At 34.4% G+C, this 19,311-nt stretch overlaps 1 protein-coding gene across 36 annotated transcripts in view; it reads left to right on the top strand.

Moving 5' to 3' along the window:
- Positions 1-19,311, top strand: part of ADAMTS6 (ADAM metallopeptidase with thrombospondin type 1 motif 6) — a 308,356-nt gene that overhangs the window by 104,531 nt on the left and 184,514 nt on the right. For 35 of the 36 annotated variants that reach the window (XR_014831410.1, XR_014831409.1, XR_014831406.1 and 32 more), the window contains 2 exons: positions 3,422-3,465; positions 8,353-8,458. The exons of the other annotated variant lie outside the window; for it this stretch is intronic. Coding sequence is in view for 15 of the 35 variants with exons in the window: in XM_085002388.1 (XP_084858514.1) it covers positions 3,422-3,465; positions 8,353-8,458 (150 nt within the window). In the remaining 20 variants the exon portion in view is untranslated. The remainder of the gene's footprint in view (positions 1-3,421; positions 3,466-8,352; positions 8,459-19,311) is intronic. 36 annotated transcript variants of the gene reach the window in all.

Here is a 19,311-nt window from a genome sequence, read left to right as displayed (position 1 = left end):
GGATTAGTGTCCTTAATAAGAGGAAGAAGAGACACCAGAACTTGTCTCTTTTCATGAGCAAGCACCAGTGCAAGGCCATGTGCGCACACAAGGAAAAGGCAGCTGTGTACAAGCTAAGAAGTGGGCTCTCACCAGACACTGCATCTGCAGTCACCTTGATCTTGGAATTCCCAGCCTCCAGAACTATGAGAAATAAATATCTGTCATTTAAGCCACCTAATCTATGGCGTTCTGTTACAGCAGCACAAGCTAAGACAGGTGGTCTTATAATTTTATCATAAACAGTGGTTTATTTTTCAACATATATTGGGTTAAAATAATTTTTCTCTTCATTATTTTATTACAGTTTTCTTTAGAAATTAGGTCACTTTTATAATGCTGCTGCCTCAGTACATGTAAAGTAAGCAGGAAAGTGCTGTGTCTCTATCAACTTGGCTTTTGCCACAACATCTGAAAGAACAAAATGAGACAGCACAGTATGTAGGACATTCTGTTTAGAAGTTGGTCTGTGATTCCGTTAAGTGAAACTCAGAGTTTAGATTTTGTTCATTTCACTTTTGAAAACTAAATCATTGAAAAGAATCCTTTGCAATGATTGTTTCTCTTATATAAGAGTGGAATTTAGTTTTTGGAAAAGGTTTGAAGAAACCATCCAGGTATTTCATCATTGTATGATAGTGTGATATTTTGCTTAAATGAAGACCTTAAAATGGAGCTTAATCATTTTTTTTTTTTTTGGTTAGTTTATTCTGATAGCTGTGCCTAGCCAAAAGTGATTTGGAGATTAAAGGGTTGACAGTATCCACAATAGAAAATGTAATAGTAACAGATACTGAATCAAGTCCTGTTTTAATCTTGCTCAATCAATTCAAGCTTGTGAATTTAGGATAAGGAAATGACAATGTATGCACACATCTACTTATCCAAAAGGAACCCTGATTTTCTTTAGTTATTTGGCTTAATGTAGAATCCCTATGATCACATTTCTTAAGCTTTTTTTTTTAATCTGCCTTGAGTTCTTTATTATTCTTCCATGAAAAGAAAACAAAAAAGTATCGCCATGATAAGGTGTTGCTTTTTTATCCAAATTCAGAATCCAGAGAGCCTTTTCTAATCATATTTCATCTTTTCTCTCACTAATTAGGACTCCAGTGTACTTCTTGGCTTAGCCTGTAGTTTAGACCAAATGCCCAAGTTTAGGGGCTCTTGCCACATCTGGATTGGTCAAAATTTAGTACAGACTGATTTGCTTACAGGATGCTGAGAGTCGGTAATGGGGAACTCCTTTTCCTCGTCTCTTATTTCTTCAGTTCATGTGGCAGCAAGTTAAATCCTATAAGCACACTTGCTTTGGGATAAAGCAAGATTCCTTGCACTTTTTTTCCTTGGAGTTTTTCCTGAAGTGGCTCAGGCTTGGAGGAAAATAAGGCAGAAACATAGTATGGCAGATAGAGTACAGAGTGAATTTGATGTGAGGTAAAAATGAGAAAGTCATGAGAAAGAAAGGGATGCAGTGTGAAATTTGTGAGGATTGTCATGGCATGATGCTGAAAAATGATGTTTAAAGATGAGATGTGAGGAGTTCCAGTCATGGCTCAGTGGTAACAAAACCAATTGGTATCCATGAGGACATGGGTTCCATCCCTAGCCTTGCTCAGTAGGTTAAGGATATGGCATTGATATGAGCTGTGGTGTAGGTCGCAGATGCCACTTAGATCCTGTGTTTCTTAGGCCAGCAGCTGCAACTCTGAATCAGCCCCTAGCCTAGGAACTTCCATATGCCATGAGTGCAGCTCTAAAAAGACTAAATAAATAAATAAAAGATGTGAGAAGATTAAGGGATATACACTGAAGCTAAAATGAGCTAGTTCATACTTGGCCTAATTTCAGAAGTCATGGTTTAAGTGTAACATAGCTTGACTTAGATAACTCATCAAAATTCTTTTTTTTTTTTTTTTTTTTTTTTTTTTGCCATTTTTTGGGCCGCTCCTGCGGCATATGGAGGTTCCCGGGCTAGGGGTCCAATCGGAGCTGTAGCTGCCAGCCTACGCCAGAGCCACAGCAACGCAGGATCCGAGCCGCATCTACGACCTACACCACAGCTCACAGCAACGCCAGAACCTTGACCCACTGAGCAAGGGCAGGGATCGAACCCGCAACCTCATGGTTCCTAGTCGGATTCGTTAACCACTGCGCCACGACGGGAACTCCCCAAAATTCTTATCTTCTGTAGAAATATGGTACAGACAACAAAGAGATATTTGTGGGAAAGCAGCAGAAATTTATGCATAAAAAAGGAAAAATAGTTATGAGAGAATGGATGTAATACGAAATAACACAAAAAAGACATTTAAAAAGCAAAATATGAAAGAATAATTTTATAAAAATATGTAAGTAAGAGTTCCCGCTGTGGCACATTGGGTTAATGATCCATTGTTGTCTCTGTGGCAGTGCAGGTTCTATTCCTGGCCTGGCATGTGGGTTAAGGATCTGGCATAGGTTGAGCTGCGGCGCAGATTTGATCCCTGGGCGGGAATTTCCATATGCCACAGGTGTGGCATTTTTAAAAAAGGGTTCAGTCTTTTTAACTTTTATTTTTTTATTCTCACTTTAGAATTTTGAATATTTTTGATTTTAGGGATTAGTTTACAAGGATATTATAACTTAAAATAAATGTCCACATTGATACTGATTTTGCACTTTAAATGTACTAAATATTAAAATATGCAACATTATTTTATGGATTCCATCTTTTATATTGCAGTACAGCATTACAATAAGTATCTAACCAACATTAGAAAAGCTTTCTATTGAACTGTTTCTTTAGCTGTTTATAAAATATTTGTGTTTTAACCACATTAAATTGCTGGTGTACTACTAGGAAAACTCTGTGATATCAGTTTTATTTCCATTGCTGTATTGCTTTTTTTTTTTTTTTTTTTTTGTCTAAGCAAGAACCTGTGTTAGAGTTGAAGGAATTCCAAATATTGCTTAAAGCTCAGAAGTGTAAAATATAGTCTGAGGCTAATGAGAAAATATTCCAGTAGATCCAAAAGATAGTGGGAATGAAAAGCCACCCATTTGCTTTTTGCAGAAGCAGTAGCAATCTGCAGACAGGCTATTGTAGCTTCAAAACAGTATGGTAGATGGTTTTATGGAACTTGCAATTACAAAAATCCACTTTAACCTTTCTTTCTTACTGGCAGGTGTCCCATTGGCTTGCAGCCAGAGGCTGTGAGTGTAGTGCAGCCGGCATGTCCCCTAGAGTGCTGAAAATGCCGACACTCCAGCTGGCTGCTTATAATTGCACTGATTGTGGTCTGACAACCAGAGCTCCATGGCAGAAATGTGATAATATACGAAAATATTTTACAAATTTGATCAGATTACAAATTTCATTTCTCTTTTTTCTCCTCTATAGATATGATATCTGCACTTATAAAAATAAGCCCTGTGGAACACTGGGTAAGTTTTTTTTTATAAAGGAAGGATAGTTCAGATTATCTTTTTGGTCCAATGACTTCACTCTTCGTCGTTATTAATTAGGTAATGTTACTTTCTGGCATGTCTGAAATTATTCCTGTAAAGTATTAAACCTGAACTTTGTGGATGTCACTTAACTAGGAAACAAGTAGAATGGTGATTAAAAACAACTTAGAAGATTATTTGAAATCTTCAAACAGTAATGGTAAAAGTTACTACTCATTTTCGTATAACCCATCTCTGTAATATATTTTCCAAAAATACTATGGAGTTTGAGACCAAATTAAAGTAATCAGCAACTTCACATCTCAGTCTAGGAAAGGAAAGAAAAAAAAAAACTTGGGGGATACATGGAGAGGCATTACAAACAGTACTTTTTTGGGTCCAATTTTGTGGAAGATTATAGTCCCATAATTTAAGATATTATTGGAAAAGTTTATTACCTAAACAGAAGAAAAGCAATTTGTAAAGTACTACAGCCAAAGGTAGAGAGAGAAGAAAGAATTATCTTTCTTGTGATTCCCAAATATCATTTTTAAAAATGCAATTCTGTACTATTATAGAATTTTTAAAAATCACATTTTCCTGAAGAGCATAACTTCATACTTGTTAAAAGTTAACTGCAAATACAAATAGGGGGAAATTGTAGCTTTTGAGGTGACTAAATTGTTAAGCAACTAGATTTATCTTAAGAAATGGGAGTTTGTTTTCTTCCATGATTTTTTTTCAGTGTCAGAGAGACTTTTTACAGACTCACAAGTTAAGCAACTGAAGGTGAATTCTCTAGGTTCTGTAACAAGTTTCACTTTTCTTATCTGTAAAGGAATAGTTATGAAATCTGTTCCTATGCATCTCATGAGAATTTTGGGAAGATCAAATTTCAAGTAGAGGTGGGAGAAAAGATGTTACCCAACTTTCTGGGGAGTTCAGTGAAACATCTCTTCAGAAATTAAATTTTTTTTTTTAATGATTTTACCTGGCTTCCCAAGCTTCTCCTTTCCACTTCCCTCAGGATTTATGGCTAAGAAGAAATACTCATCTGCCAATGACAAATAAGGTGTAAAGGTTTGCTAGTTACAAAGCATATAACCCAGGAGTTCCTGCTATGGCTCAGCGGTAATGAACCCTAACTAGTATCCATGAGGACACGGGTTCAATCCGTTGGCCTTGCTTAGTGGGTTAAGCAAGTGTTGCTGTGAGCTGTGGTGTAGGTTGCACACCCAGCTTGGATCCCGAGTTGCTGTGGCTGTGGCGTAGGCCAGCAGTTATAGCTCTAATTCGACCCCTAGCCTGGGCACTTCCACATGCTGCAGGTGCAGCCTTAAAATGACAGAAGAAAAAGCATAACCCAAGAAAGAGCTCTTTGCCAAGAGGGCTCACATCAAAAAGATTTTTTCATTATGTTTTAGTTAACAAGACCAACAGTAATCCAACGGAAGGGAACATGAACTGGAAACCAACCCACAGCTGGCTTTGGCAGTTTCAGTGTATTACCTTTTACAGTTCATTTAGCTCTTTGTTTCTCATCTGCCCTTATGCTGCAGGGATATTATTAAAGTCATTTAAGGAAATATAAAGGCATCACTAAAGAATACTATAAAAATGAACCTATATCATTATTTAATGTAGAAATTATCTCTACTGTTTAACTTATTTGCTCTATTATTGTTCAAATAATATAAGCACTAAGTGCTTAATTTTAGGTACAATATTCACTACACCTCAAAGAAGTTACAAGCTTGGTTTATATTTTCTAGTGTATATTTTAAGGAAATATATAGAGAGAGCTATACATATATGTATAGATCTATACATATTCTGTTTTGTTTTTTGAAGGTAGTTTATTTATACTGAGATGTGTTCTTCATTGGGACATTAGTAATAACACTGCTTAGTACTTGTGTCATCATTCTCGCCAAACTAGATTTGAGGTATTTTCCTATCCTACTTCTCCTTTTATTTTTTTCTAAATAATGTTTCAATTTTGATAGTTTATTAATTTCCAGAATCATGTCAATATATTGTCAAGCCTCATGTAAATTATTTTTCAAATTATAAACCTTTTTAAATTATTTTTTACTATCTCATAGTGAAAACTGAATAAACTACATTATATATACCTGTGTTGACTTTCATATGAGGAAAATATATTATTAGCACAGAATTGATCAGATTTTGGGAGTTCCCTTTGTGGCTCAGTACTTAAAGAACCTGACCAGTATCCATGAGGACATGGGTTTGATCCCTGGCCTTGTTCAGTTGGTTAGGGATCTGCTGTTGCAGTGGTGTAGGCTGCAGACATGGCTCAGATCCCGAGTTGCTGTGCCTCTGGCATAGGCCAGAGGCTATAGTTCCAATTGGACTCCCTAGCCTGGGAACCTCCATATGCCGCAGATGTGGCCCTAAAAAAGACAAAAAGACCCCCCCCCAAAAAAAATGACATATAAAAAAATTAAAAATAAATAAAAATTAAAAGATTGATCAGGTTTTTCCTTTTTAAGTGGTCCCTCTGGGTAACTTTCATATTGGTTTCCATGCTGGTTCTTGCATACGCTCTTACTTAGTGCTTCTTGTGACCAACTGTAATATGGCTAAGTAGGTTTAAGAGTGCAAACTGTGGCCATCAAACTGAGGAAATCTAAATGACCTGAATAGTAATCAAACCTCTATTAACACAGTCACACATAACAACTTTGACAGCTTCAATTTTACAGGAATACAAAAAATGATGGGGAGTTGTGAAAAACACATTAGCATCTCAAGTATTCTTTTAGCTAAGGTTTACCTTGTATTTTCAATAAGTAGTGGTTATTTAAGTTGTTTTTTTTTTAGTGAAGGTAACAGTTTTATATCAGATGCAGAGGTAAATCTGTGCTTCCAAATCTTGGGGAATTATTAAGAATTCTCAATTAAAAATAGGGCCACATGGGGAGTTCCCGTTGTGGTTCAGTGGTTAACAAATCTGACTGGGAACCATGAGGTTATGAGTTCGATCCCTGGCCTCGCTCAGTGGGTTAAGGGTCCAGCATTGTCGTGAGCTGTGGTGTGGGTCGCAGACGGGGCTCGGATCTGACATTGCTGTGGCTCTGGTGTAGGCCAGCGGCTACAGCTCCAGTTGGATTCCTAGCCTGGGAACCTCCATATGCCGCAGGCACGGCCCTAGAAAAGACAAAAAAAAAGACCAAAAAAAAAAAAAAAAAAAAGTAGGGCCATATGGCACATAACAAACAACAAAAAGCTAACCTATGGAATGCTATATTTTCGGAAACATAAGAAATGTAAATTTAACATTAATTATTCTTAGTAATTATTTTTAAACCAAATTTCATGAAGCTCAAATCAGAAACAGTATTCAAACAGAGTGGCCTTGTTCTTCCCATATCATCACCCATATTGAACCCAATAGCTTAAAGCCAGAAAATGTACTGCATACTTTTTGCATTTTCCCTCTGTCATTTCTTCTCTCAGTGGATTTTAGAAGACATATTTATTGAATATTTTTGATTAGCCAAAACAAGAAATTTAGTCATCTTTTTACTTCTGCCTCTTTTTACCTCCTCTTCTTCAGGTCCCAAGACTACTAAGTGAATGGAAGGGCACAGCAAGGGTATCACTAGTATTTACAATAATTCTTTGAGACAGAAATCAACTCCTTTCCCAATTCCTGCCCCTCCCACGTAAAACACTATGAAAAACAACTAATGTATACAGTGAAACACAATTTCTGGAGCTTTATTTTGTCAGTAAAAATATGAGTTGAATAGATTTTATTGCTTCAAATTACTGTACCTAGGACATTGTAGCTATCACAGAATATTGTTCATTGCCTTCAATAAATATTACTTGAATTGGATTGAAATCACTTTTGGTGGGAAAGTAATTATTAAGTGATGATAGCAGACTACTAACATATAAAATAATTTTCCCATTTTTCCTTCCATTTCTTCTAATTAACTTTAGAACATATTGGTGTTAAATATGATTTGGCTTCTGGTTCCTTATATCACATGACATTTTATCTTTTGTATAAAAATTCTTTTTTCTCAGCACTATTTTAATTTTATATACTAATTCACAGAACATGACATTCATTTGGAAGTAAATACTAAAACTTTTACATAGTAAAATTCTCAAGGGAAGAATACCTTGAGTAACGTATTTCACTAGAATCTGTGAATTAACACCATGGTTCTTGCTTTATTACTAAAACTCTAATGCATTTAATGGGGATGGGAGAGGAGAGAACCACACTGAATGTGTGAATGACGTTCTGGCCATTCAAATACTTAAAGAATGGTTGCATCACTAGCAGGACTAATTTCAGAAGATAAAAAAAAAGCAAAAACTTCCCATCTTTACTGTTCTTTTTTTCTTTTTTTTTTTTCATCTTTTTTTTTTTTTTAATGTCACTTTAAAAAAGCATTTGGGATTCCCTTTTTCTGGTAACTAAAAAGTTGCTTGTATATTTTTATGAACCCACTAAACTTAAACAGATCTCTTTAGAAAAATAATGTGGATATATTTTGCTTTCTACAGACTGAAGAATGTTAAAATAGAAATGCTTTCTTGAATTCCCTCTTCTGGCTCAAGTTACTAGGTGGTCCCAAGTTACCAGAAGTAAAATTTATAAATCTAACCCCTAGTCTAGACATTTTCCAGCACTGACTGCAGTTCAAAAAATATTAATGTCTAGCCGGCAAAGTGAAACTCCCCCCAGTGATTTTGCAAATGACTAGAAAGTTAACCTTTTGCCAACTGCTCCTTCTGTGCATGGAGGTTATTAAAAAGAATCCAGGCATTTATAAGTATGGGCTTTTTAAGACTGAAACACCTTGGCTTGACCCTTTGTGTCTCCTTCTGTTTATTCAGGCTTGGCCTCTGTGGCTGGAATGTGTGAGCCTGAAAGGAGCTGCAGCATTAATGAAGACATTGGCCTGGGTTCAGCTTTTACCATTGCACATGAGATTGGTCACAAGTGAGTGAGTTTAAGAAAATCAAAATAAATTTTAGAACTCCACTCTTTTGAGCAACTCATAACTACTGTGTGGCACGCCTGTGCTCAACTGTATTTTACTGCTTTTCTGTCTGATTTCAATAGAGAATGTTATCATTTAAGGTATTTGGATAAATCATCCTAAGAACTAGAGACTTGTTAAATAATTTTTCTGATTCAGTGATTAGTGTCCTCAGAGTGGTTGAATGTACCACACTTAAGTTTTGTTATATACATTTGATGTAATTTAGCTTTATCATGGTCAACTCAACACCCAGTTTCTCAAAGTCAGACTGTTTAAATAGATCTTTCTTTTCCTCAAGTGATAATACATACATATATATATATATATATATATATTTAAAATCATCACTGACGCCATTACCATGAAATATACTTTGAGTTTTCACTCTTCATATAGCTGTGAGTATGCCTTTTCTAGGTTTATGTAATCTTTGTTCTACGTCTTGTATTTTGAGGATATTTGTGTATCAGTGAAAAAAAAAAAAACAAAAACAAACCCTGGTATTACAAGAGTAGTGAAATACCATCTTCATTCACTACTTTTTAGGAGTATCTGGAGTTTTAATATCTGTTTTAAGTGAATCTGTGCCCAAAACTTCCAGTGATATCCCCTCCCCTAACCCACTGCCCAATAACAATAAAACACTTACTTTCTTCATTTCAAACAACAAGCAATAGTAAATGTAAAATTTTGCTTACATGGGGGGGGGGAGAGAAGTTTGAAAACTTTAAAAGGATATTTAAACATTTTTAACTAAAACAAGCAGCCTGTTTGCAAAAATTTCTGATGTTTATATAATTTAAATATATATAAACATTTTTTGGTAGAGAAATGAATGGGGGAGATAGGAAGAAATAAACATGAATGTTTATTTCTTTATTATATATTTGCCTCAGAGGTCATTCCTGAGATAAATCTGTATTTCAGCTTTTACTTTGTTCAAAGTGGAGAGTAAAATTGGTTCAGTATACTGTATTATTTTGAAATTTTCCTTTTAAATTTTACCAAATTTGTATTGATTTATGTATGAATTCAAGTAACCAAGTTTCAAACCTGACTTAATTCAGATACAAGGAAGAGTCAGCATTACACTTTTAATGAAGTCCCAAAAATATTGATATTCAAGTTTCCATTGCAATTAACAGCAGGGGAACAAAAGGGAAAAGCCCTCTTAACCAGGCAGTTTATCTTCAACCTACTTAAAAACCTGACTCATTAATGACTGTCATAATCTTATGTGACCAGACTGAATTTAATAGGTTCTGTTAGATTCAATTAAATTGAAAAGTCCGGACAAGTAACATGCAGCAGATGGATAATGTGTGTATGAGAGCACTAATACCTCATGCAGCCACAAGTTAGTCAGTGTCAACATGTGCATTTTAAGTCCCATTCTTATATGTTCTTAAATAGCCAAGGTGAGGGTTTAATCTCTCTTTGTATCTTTTATTAAGATTCTAACTGAGCTACTCTCAAGGTTCCTAGATGATTTTGTTGACCTTATGGATAATTCCTTTTAATTCTTCCTAAGATGAATGGTTTGTAGAAGAAATTTAAAAGAAAAGTAGGATATGCCTTTTAAAATTTATGTGCCTAGAAGTAATTTTATTTCATAGCTAATCCTTATTTGATGATGTGAATGTTAAAAATGGGGGGAAGAGTTTCCATCATGTCTCGTCCTCCATGAGGACACAGGTTCGATCCCTGGCATTGCTCAGTGGGTTAAGGATGCGGTGTGGCCATGAGCTCTGGTATAGGCTACAGGCGCAGCTTGGATCTGGCATTGCTGTGGCTGTGGCATAGGCCAGAGGATACAGCTCTGATTCGACTCCTAGTCTGGGAACCTCTATATGCTGCAGGTACAGGCCTAAACAAGACAAAAAAAAAAAAAAAAAAAAAAAAAGAAAAAGAAAAAGAAAAAAAGAAAAAAAAAAGGGGGGAGGGAGGGAATCCACAAAATGCTTTTGTATTGAGCTAGAAGAAATGCTTCAATTCAAAAATATTATTTGAAACCCTAAAATTTAGCTTTCTTTCCATGTTGATTACTATGACACTACCCCATATCCACTTTTCCTCAAATAACTACATAGGATATGTTTAACATACTGTCTTATTCATGGATGAAAATCCTTTTAGGTGCTTTTAAGTTCTTAAAGTTCAGCTTTAAGGAATTTAGCAAGTCAACTCTGGTACAAGTCATGTCATCATTAAAATATTGTGCTCTCTATTCTTCTTAATACAATAGTCATGGTAAATATATCAAGTATACTTTTCATCTAGAGTATGATGTAGTCTATACTCTATGGAATATAAGAGTTCCCGTCATGGAAACGAATCCAACTAGGAACCATGAGGTTGCAAGTTCGATCCCTGGCCTTGCTCAGTGGGTTAAGAATCCGGCATTGCCATGAGATGAGGTGTAGGTAGCAGACGCGGCTTGGATCTGGTGTTGCTGTGGCTGTTACATAGGCTGGCAGCTGTATTTCCGATTCGACCGCTAGCCTAGGAACCTCCATATGCTGCAGGTGCGGCCCTAATACAAACAAAAAGAATTAAGGCAAAAGTTCCTACAGCTCTTACCATTTAGTAGAATGAATGTTAAATGATGTAGTGATATCTGCAGATTTGTCATAGTGAAGAATATTTGCCACAAATTAGTGAAAAGTGCCTCTATTAAGTTACTAGATTGTGAAATTTTATACCTATATTTAGGTTGTACAGAATATGATTTTGTACCCAATGTATACTTATATAGGCATATAATATCCATTTTAAACAGCAATGGATAAATTTTTTCTTTATCTAGGCCTTAGTGACCACTTTTACTTCTGTTTATCCCTTTGTGAAAACAAGAAATTAGTTTCCCTGTCAAATGAAAAACTGAGATTTATGCTATATTTAAGTAATATGTCTCCTTTAATGTAGGCTATAAGCTATCAACACTTAATGAAACCTTATGAGAAAGACTGTTCTTTGAAGTTTTAAAATTAATTATTTAGTTACCATAGGTTTCAGAAGTTGAAAAAAATATAATGCTGAAGAAGGGCCACAAGAATTAAACCAGGCATCTAGTATATTGAGAAAGCTATCCAATGTTGTTACACTGTATCAAAAAAAATTTTTAAGAGAGATCTTAAAAAAAAACCCTCTATTTTGGAGATGCACATTGAAATATACATGACTGAAGTGGCAGGACATCTATTTGCTTTTAAAAGAAAGGAGGAAAAAAGAGAAACATAAAGCAAGAATAATAACATTTTATAATCTTGATGACATGTGAATGGGAGTTCGTTATTGTTGCCGAAATTTAACTTCTGTCCACCTGTGCTGAATACAAATGGGGAGACAGAGTTTTGGGTGAAGGAGAAAAAGATAGTTTTATTGCTTTGGCAGGCAAAGGGGGCCACAGCAGGCCTTAAAGACTGTGCCCCCCTTTGGGAAGAATTGCGGGGAGTATTATAGTAAAAGGGAAAAAAAAAAAACAGGTTTTCAGATAGGAATCAGAATTGGGGCTTACATGCATTCTTCTTCCTTTGGGGGAATTTTAGTCATCAAAACTGATATCAGGAGATCTCCTGAAGAGATCTTGGCATGATCATGATGATGGTATTCTGGGTTATTGCCTAGAATAACAGTACTTGCGAAAAGGGCATATTGATCAGAGATTAGAACAAACTAGGATAGTTCTTGGAAAACATCATGTGCTAATAATCTTATCCTATAGGCAGTTGTGCCCAGGATGCCTAATCTTTAGTTTACCATTAATTGTGTTTAGGGTAAAATTAAGCTGTGGAGGAAGATAAGGAAGGACTCAATTTTAAAGTATTCATTTCTAAAAGAAGCAAGTTTCCTTTTAGGTGTATAAGATGCCTGTATTATTATGTTTATCCCTTGAGGGGGAACCAGGATTCTATCCCAAGGCTGTACTATTGTTTATTGACTATTCCTCCCTTGTCTTCTCATCCCCTTCATTCCCTGATCGGTGACTGTCTGAACCTGTAACCTAGGAACTCAGGGAAGGTCATGCCGGCTGAATGAGGTCCATTTCCTAAGAAATGGAGGACACAGAAAGGCTTTTGTGTCCAGGAGCCCCATAGGGCCCTGCTCATTTACATTATGCTACTCTCTCTACTTATTTTTTTTTCTCATGAAAAAATAACAGGTTCTATGATCATAAATCTTTTAGATTTGACCTAACTCATTAACTAATAGTAATTGAGTAAACTATAACTGACTTTGAAAGAATTGAAAGAAGTGTTATATTGAAAGATTATATTGAAAGCTGCAGAGTATATCAGTCTTGCTTTTGGAAATCAATATCAATTTTTGGTCACATAATAGGGTATGCTTTTTATAGAAGATTGGTTAGGAGATGAATTTTTTAAAAAGGAGAAATGTGCCAAGACTTCAGGATAAAATTGTAAATTCGGTTGCTTATGTCAGGAAGCTCTTATTATTGTTTCTTTATCCAAACTTCCCCTCTCCTGCTGCACATACCTAAGTGTCTTTAAATGCTGTGTTTTCTTGATAGAATGCTTATAATAAGCATCCACTAAGGTAGTTGGCACTTTGATGGCTTTGTCTAGTTTTGGTATCAAAATATTGTTAGTCTTATGAAATGAGTTGTGTTCTATTCTCTTTAAGTGTTTGCTTTCCCACGGGTATGTTTAAAAACATTTAGGTATGATTTACATGTGATAAATAAGCACCCATCTTGTGTACAATTTGGTGAATTTTCACAAATGTAGCTACCATCTCAGTCAAGATATCAACATTTACATTACCTGAAAAAGTCCTTTTGTTCCCTTTTACAGTCTCCAGACCCCTCCCCCTTTCCTTGGCCACAGGCTACCACAGATCTACTTTCTAACTTTTAGATTAAACTTGTCCTTTCTAGAGTTTCATTTAAGTGGACTCATATAATGAGTATTCTTGTGTCTAGCTTCCTTCCCTCAGAATAATGGTTTTGAGATTCATTCTTATTGTGTGTTATCAATAGTTCTTTTTGTTTGTTTGTTTGTTCTGAAGAGCATTCCATATCATAGTAGCACACATCACACATTTTAGATGGTTTCTAGTTGGGGCTATTATGAATAGTTCTTTGAACAGCCATGCAAAAGAACTTGTATGAACATATGCTTTCATTTCTTGTGGGTAGTTCTGCTGGGAATATGGTATGTGTAAGTTTCTCTTTATAATGAATAAACTGTTTTTCAAAGTGTCTACCAATGTAAAAGTATATACCATTTTACATTCCCACTAGAAATATCTGAGAGTTCCAGTTACTTCAGATTCTTGCCAACATCTATGATTATAAGTCTTTTTAACCTAGCCATTATTATACATTTTAGTGGTAACTCATTATGACTTTAATTAGTGGGTTATCTTTAGTGGGTTTTCTGATAAATAATGTAACAACAACATCCCTAGCAAGGGATGATGAACGTCTTTTCATGTGCTTATTTGTTATTCATTATTTTCTTGAATGTCTATTAAAAAACTTTTACCATTTTAAAAAAAATGAGATGTTTTCTTCTTATTGAGTTGTAAGAATTCTCAATATATTTTGAATAAAAGTCTTTATCATGTATTCATAATATGAATATTTTCCCCAAGTCCGTTACTTGCCATTCATTTTTAGTGGTGTCTTGTGAAAACCAATTTAAAAATTTTGATGAAGTCTATTTTGTAGTCTTTCTTTTATGTTTTGTGTTTTTTGTATCTTCAGAAATCTTTGCCTACTTCAATATTTTGAAGATTTTCTTCTATAGTTTTGTCCAGAAGCTTTATACTTTTAGCTTTTATATTAAGATCTATAATCCATTCTGAATTAACTTTTTTGTATGATGTGAGGTAAGGGTTGAAGTTCTTTTTTTCTCATATGAATATCCATTTATTTCAGCACAATTTGTTAAAAATGTTTGTTGATTTGTAGTTTTCTTTTAATGTCTTTAGTTTTAGTATCAGAATAAAGTTAGTCTTATAAATTGAATTAGGAAATGTTCTATTTTGTGGAAGAGTTTGTATATATATATATAAGATTGATATTATTTCTTCCTTAAATGTTTGAAGACTTCATCACTGAAGTCATCGTGAGCCTAAAATTTTCTTTGTGACAATATTATTAATAAATTTAAATTAGATAAAGGATAACATTATCTAAATGCTTTGAATCTTTTTTGATTATGTCTTTTGTAGTATTAGACTATTTCAACCTAATTATCAGATTTTTATATAGTTATTCCTAATGTTCTCTTGTCTTTTTAAATATCTATAATATATGGAGTTCCCGTCGTGATGCAGTGGTTAACTAATCTGACTAGGAACCATGAGGTTGTGGGTTCGATCCCTGGCCTTGCTCAGCGGGTTAAGGATCCAGTGTTGCCGTGAGCTGGGGTGTAGGTTGCAGACATGACTTGGATCCTGCATTGCTGTGGCTCTGGCATAGGCCAGCAGCTACAGCTCCGATTCGACCCCTAGCCTGGGAACCTCCATATGCTGTGGGAGCGGCCTAAGAAAAAGGCAAAAAAGGCAAAACAAAACAAAAAACCATAAATATCTATAATATAAATGATGTTTCATCATTCACTCCTGATATTGTAATTTGTTCTTTTCCTTTTTAAATTTTTTTTCCAGCTTTATTGAGGTATAATTGACATATAACATTATATAAGTTTAAGGTATACAATGTGATGATTCTATACACATACATATTACAAAATGATTACCACGATAGGGTCAGTTAACACATCCAACACATCATATAATTACCTTTTTCTATGTGAGAACATTTAAGATTATGTGAGAACATTTAATTACCTTTTTATATGGTGAGAACATTTAAGATTCATTCTCACAGGCAACTTTCAGGTATAGAATAATGTATTATTAATTGTAAGTCACCATGCTTTATATGAGACCTTCAGAACTTTTTCATCTTATAACTGGAAATTTGTACATTTTGAACACCATCTTCTCTTTGCCCTAGGCCCCAAGTCCCTGACATCCACCAGTCTACTCTCTCTTTCTATGAGTTCAACTTTTTAAAATTCCACACATGAGATCAGACAGTATTTGTCTTTGTCTGTATGACTTTTTTCACTTACCATAATGCCCCAAAGATTGATCCATGTTGCACGTATTTTCTTCCACTCCATAGACTGCCTTTCATTTTGTTGATTGTTTCTTTTGCTTTGCAGAGGAAATGGCAGAATTTCCTATTTTTAAATGACTGAATAATATTCCACTGTGTGGTGTGTGTGTGTGTGTGCGTATCACATTTCCTTTATTATGCATCCATTGATAGATACTTAGGTTGTTTTCATATCTTGGATATTGTGAATGATGCTTCAGTGAACGTGGGGGTACAGATATCTATTTGAAATATTGGTTTTATTTCCCTTGGCTGTGTACCCAGAAGTGGGATTGCTAAATCATGTGGTAGTTCTATTTTTAATTCCTTTGAGGAAACTTAATACTATTTTTCAAATGGCTATGCCATTTTATATTCCCACCAGCAGTATACATGTTCACTTTTCTCCACATCCCTCCTAGCACTTGTAATATCTTGTTAGCTATTCTAGCAGATGTATGGTGATATCTCATTGTGGTTTTGATTTGCATTTCCCATGTGATTAGTGATGTGAGCATCTTTTCAAGTACTTGCCCAAGATATTATTGGTCATTTGTATATCTTCTTCAGAAGAAACACCCACTCAAGTCCTTTGACCATTTTTAAATTAGATTCTTTATTTGTTTTGGCTATTGAGTTGTCGTACAAGTTCCCTTATATTTTGGATTAATCCCTTATCAGATGTGTGATTTACAAATATATTTTCTTCCATTCTGTAAGTTGTCTTTTCATTTTGTTGAATATTTCTTCTGCTGTACTGAAGCTTTTTTTAGTTTGTTATAGTCTAACTTATTTATTTTTGCTTTTGTTCCTTATGCTTTTGATATCATATCTAAAAATTCATTGCAAAGACCAATGTCAAGGAGCATTTCCTCATGTTTTCTTCTATAAGTTTTATAGTTTCTGGTTTTGCATTTACATCTTTAATCTATTTTGAGTTAATTCTTGTGAATTGTGTAAGATAGGGGTCCAATTTCATTTGGGGGGGGGCGTGGAAATGTCATTTTCCAAACATCATTTATTGAAAGGACTATTCCCATTGAGTATTCACGGTCCCCTTTTCAAATATTAGTTGGCAGTATGTGTGTGGTTTTTCTTCTGGACTCCCTGTTCTGTTCTATTGGGCCTACATGTCTATTTTCATATCAATACCGTGCTCTTTGGGTTACTGTAGCTTTGTAGTATAGTTTAAAATTAGGAGGAGTGATGCCTCCAGCCTTGTTCTTTCTCAAGATTGCTTTGGCTGTTTAGGGTGTTGTGTAGTTCCATGCAGGTTTTAGGACTGTTTTTCTATTTTTATGAAATGTGTCATTGATTTTTTTTTTTTTTTTAATGGCCACACCTACAGCATATGGAAGTTCCAAGTACAGGGATTGAATCTGAGCTGCAGCTGTGGTAATGCTGGATCCTTTAACCCACTGCGCTGGGCTGGTGATCAAACCTTTACTGCCATAGTGATCCAAGCCACTGCAGTTGAATTCTTAACCCACTGTGCCACAGTGGGAACTCCCTTGAATTTTTATATAAATTACATTGAACCTCTACTACATGGCTTAAATGGTATGAACATTTTAACAATATTAATTCTTTTCTATCCATTAACATGGAATGTCTATTAATATCCATTAAATGGAGTGTCTTTATAGCAAAACAATGTCTTGTAGTTTTCAGTGTATGGGTCTTTCACCACCTTGGCTAAATTTAAGCTATTTCTTTTTCGGCTTGTTCATTGTTAGTGTATAGAAATACAATTGATTTTTGTATGTTGATTTTGTATCCTGTGCTTTACTGAATTCATTTATTAGTTCTTACCATTTTTTGATGGTATCTCTACATTTTTCTGTTCACAAGATCATGACATCTGCAAAAAGGGACAATTTTACTTTTTCTTTTCTTACTTAGAGGGCTTTTATTTGTTATTCTTGACTGACTGGTCTATCATGTCCTGTGTGGAATAGGAGTGGTGAGAGAAGTCACCCTTATCTTCTTCCTGATCTTAGAGGAAAAGCTTCAAACTTTTCATCGAGTATAATTTAGCTGTAGGCTTATTATATATTATTATCTTTTTTGTGTTAAGGTATTTCCTTGTATACTCACTTTGTTGAGAATTTCTATAATGAAAAGTTTTGAATTTTATCAAATGCTCCTTCTGCATCTACTCTGATGATCATGTGATTTTTTTTAAAGGATTTCATTGTATTAACGTAATATATCACAGTTATTGATTTGTGTATGTTGAACTATCTTTGCATCCCAAGGATGAATCCTACCTGATACTGGTGTATGATGCTTTTAAAATATTGTTGAATTTGTTTTGCTAATATTTTGTTGAGAATTTTGCATCAGGAATATTGATCTGTAGTTTTTTGGGGTTTATTTGTTCTTGGCCACACCCACAGCATGTGGAAGTTCCTAGGCCAGGGATTGAATCCACACCACAGCACTGACAACAACAGATCCTTAACTGGCTGAACCACCAGAGAAATCCTGCAGTTTTCTTTCTTGTAGTATCTTCATCTAGCTTTGACACAAAGGTAATACTGCCTTGTAGAATGAGTTTTGGAGTGTTCCTCTTCAATTTTTTTTGAAGAGTTAGAGAAGGATTGGCATTAATTTTTTTCTATACTTTTTTTAGAGTTTACCAGTGAATCCACCTGGCCTTGGGCCTTTGTCTTTTGGAAGAATTTGATTACTGAACAATGTCTTTCCTTGTCATTGATCTGTTCAAAATTCTGTTTCTTCATGATATAGTCTCAGTATATTATATGTTTCTAGGAATTTTTCCTTTTCTTCCAGGTTATCTAATTTGTTGGTTTATAATTGTAGTAATCTCTTATAATACTTGTATTTCTATGATATTAGTTGTAATGTCTCATTTTACTTCTGATTTTATTTAAAATTCTTTTTTTCTAGTACTCTATTTAATGGTTGATTAGTTTGGTTTATCTTTTCAGCTCTTGATTTCATTATCTTTTCTACTGTTTTTCTACTTTTTTTACTTCTTCTCTGAACTTTCTTATTTTCTTTCTTTCAATTTCTACAAATTTTGCCTTTTTTTTCCCTCTAGTTGTTTAAAGTTAGGTTGCTTATTTGAGGTTTTTTTAAAAACGTAGGCATTTATTGCTATAAATTTCCCTCCTAAAGTTGCTTTTGCCGAATCCCTTAAGATTTGGTATATTTCCATTTACATTAGTCTCAAGATAGTTGTGATTATCCTTTTAATTTCTTCTTTGACCAGCAATGTGTTATTTAATTTCTATGTATTTATGAATTTTCTTACTTTATTATGTTGTTGATTTCTAGTTCTATACTATTGTGACTGGAAGTGATTTCAGTCTTCTTAAATTTGTTAAGATTTGTATTGTGATCTATTATGTGATCACATATATTTGGAAGATGTTCTGTGTACACTTAAGAATAATGTGTATTCTCTTGCTGTTGGATGAAATTGTCTGTATAGGTCTTTTAAGTCCATTCGAAATATAGTTCAAATCCAATATTTCTCTCTTGATTTTCTGTCTGAATGATATATCCATTATTGAAAGTGGGGGATTATAGTCCCATCAATTATTATTTTATTATTAATTTCTTTTTAATATTTGCTTTATATATTTAGATATTCCTATGTTGAGTTTATAAATATTTACACTTGTTATATTATCTTAATGTATTGACTCC

The sequence above is a fragment of the Sus scrofa genome, chromosome 16, assembly GCF_054392235.1.
Source record: "Sus scrofa isolate SSC_HxYL_T2T_F1_AM1 chromosome 16, Sscrofa_HxYL_maternal_Yorkshire_Landrace_v2.0, whole genome shotgun sequence".
Taxonomy (NCBI): Eukaryota; Metazoa; Chordata; class Mammalia; order Artiodactyla; family Suidae; genus Sus; species Sus scrofa.
Note: the sequence above shows the minus strand (reverse complement) of the source record. Positions and strands in the feature narration are given on the sequence as shown.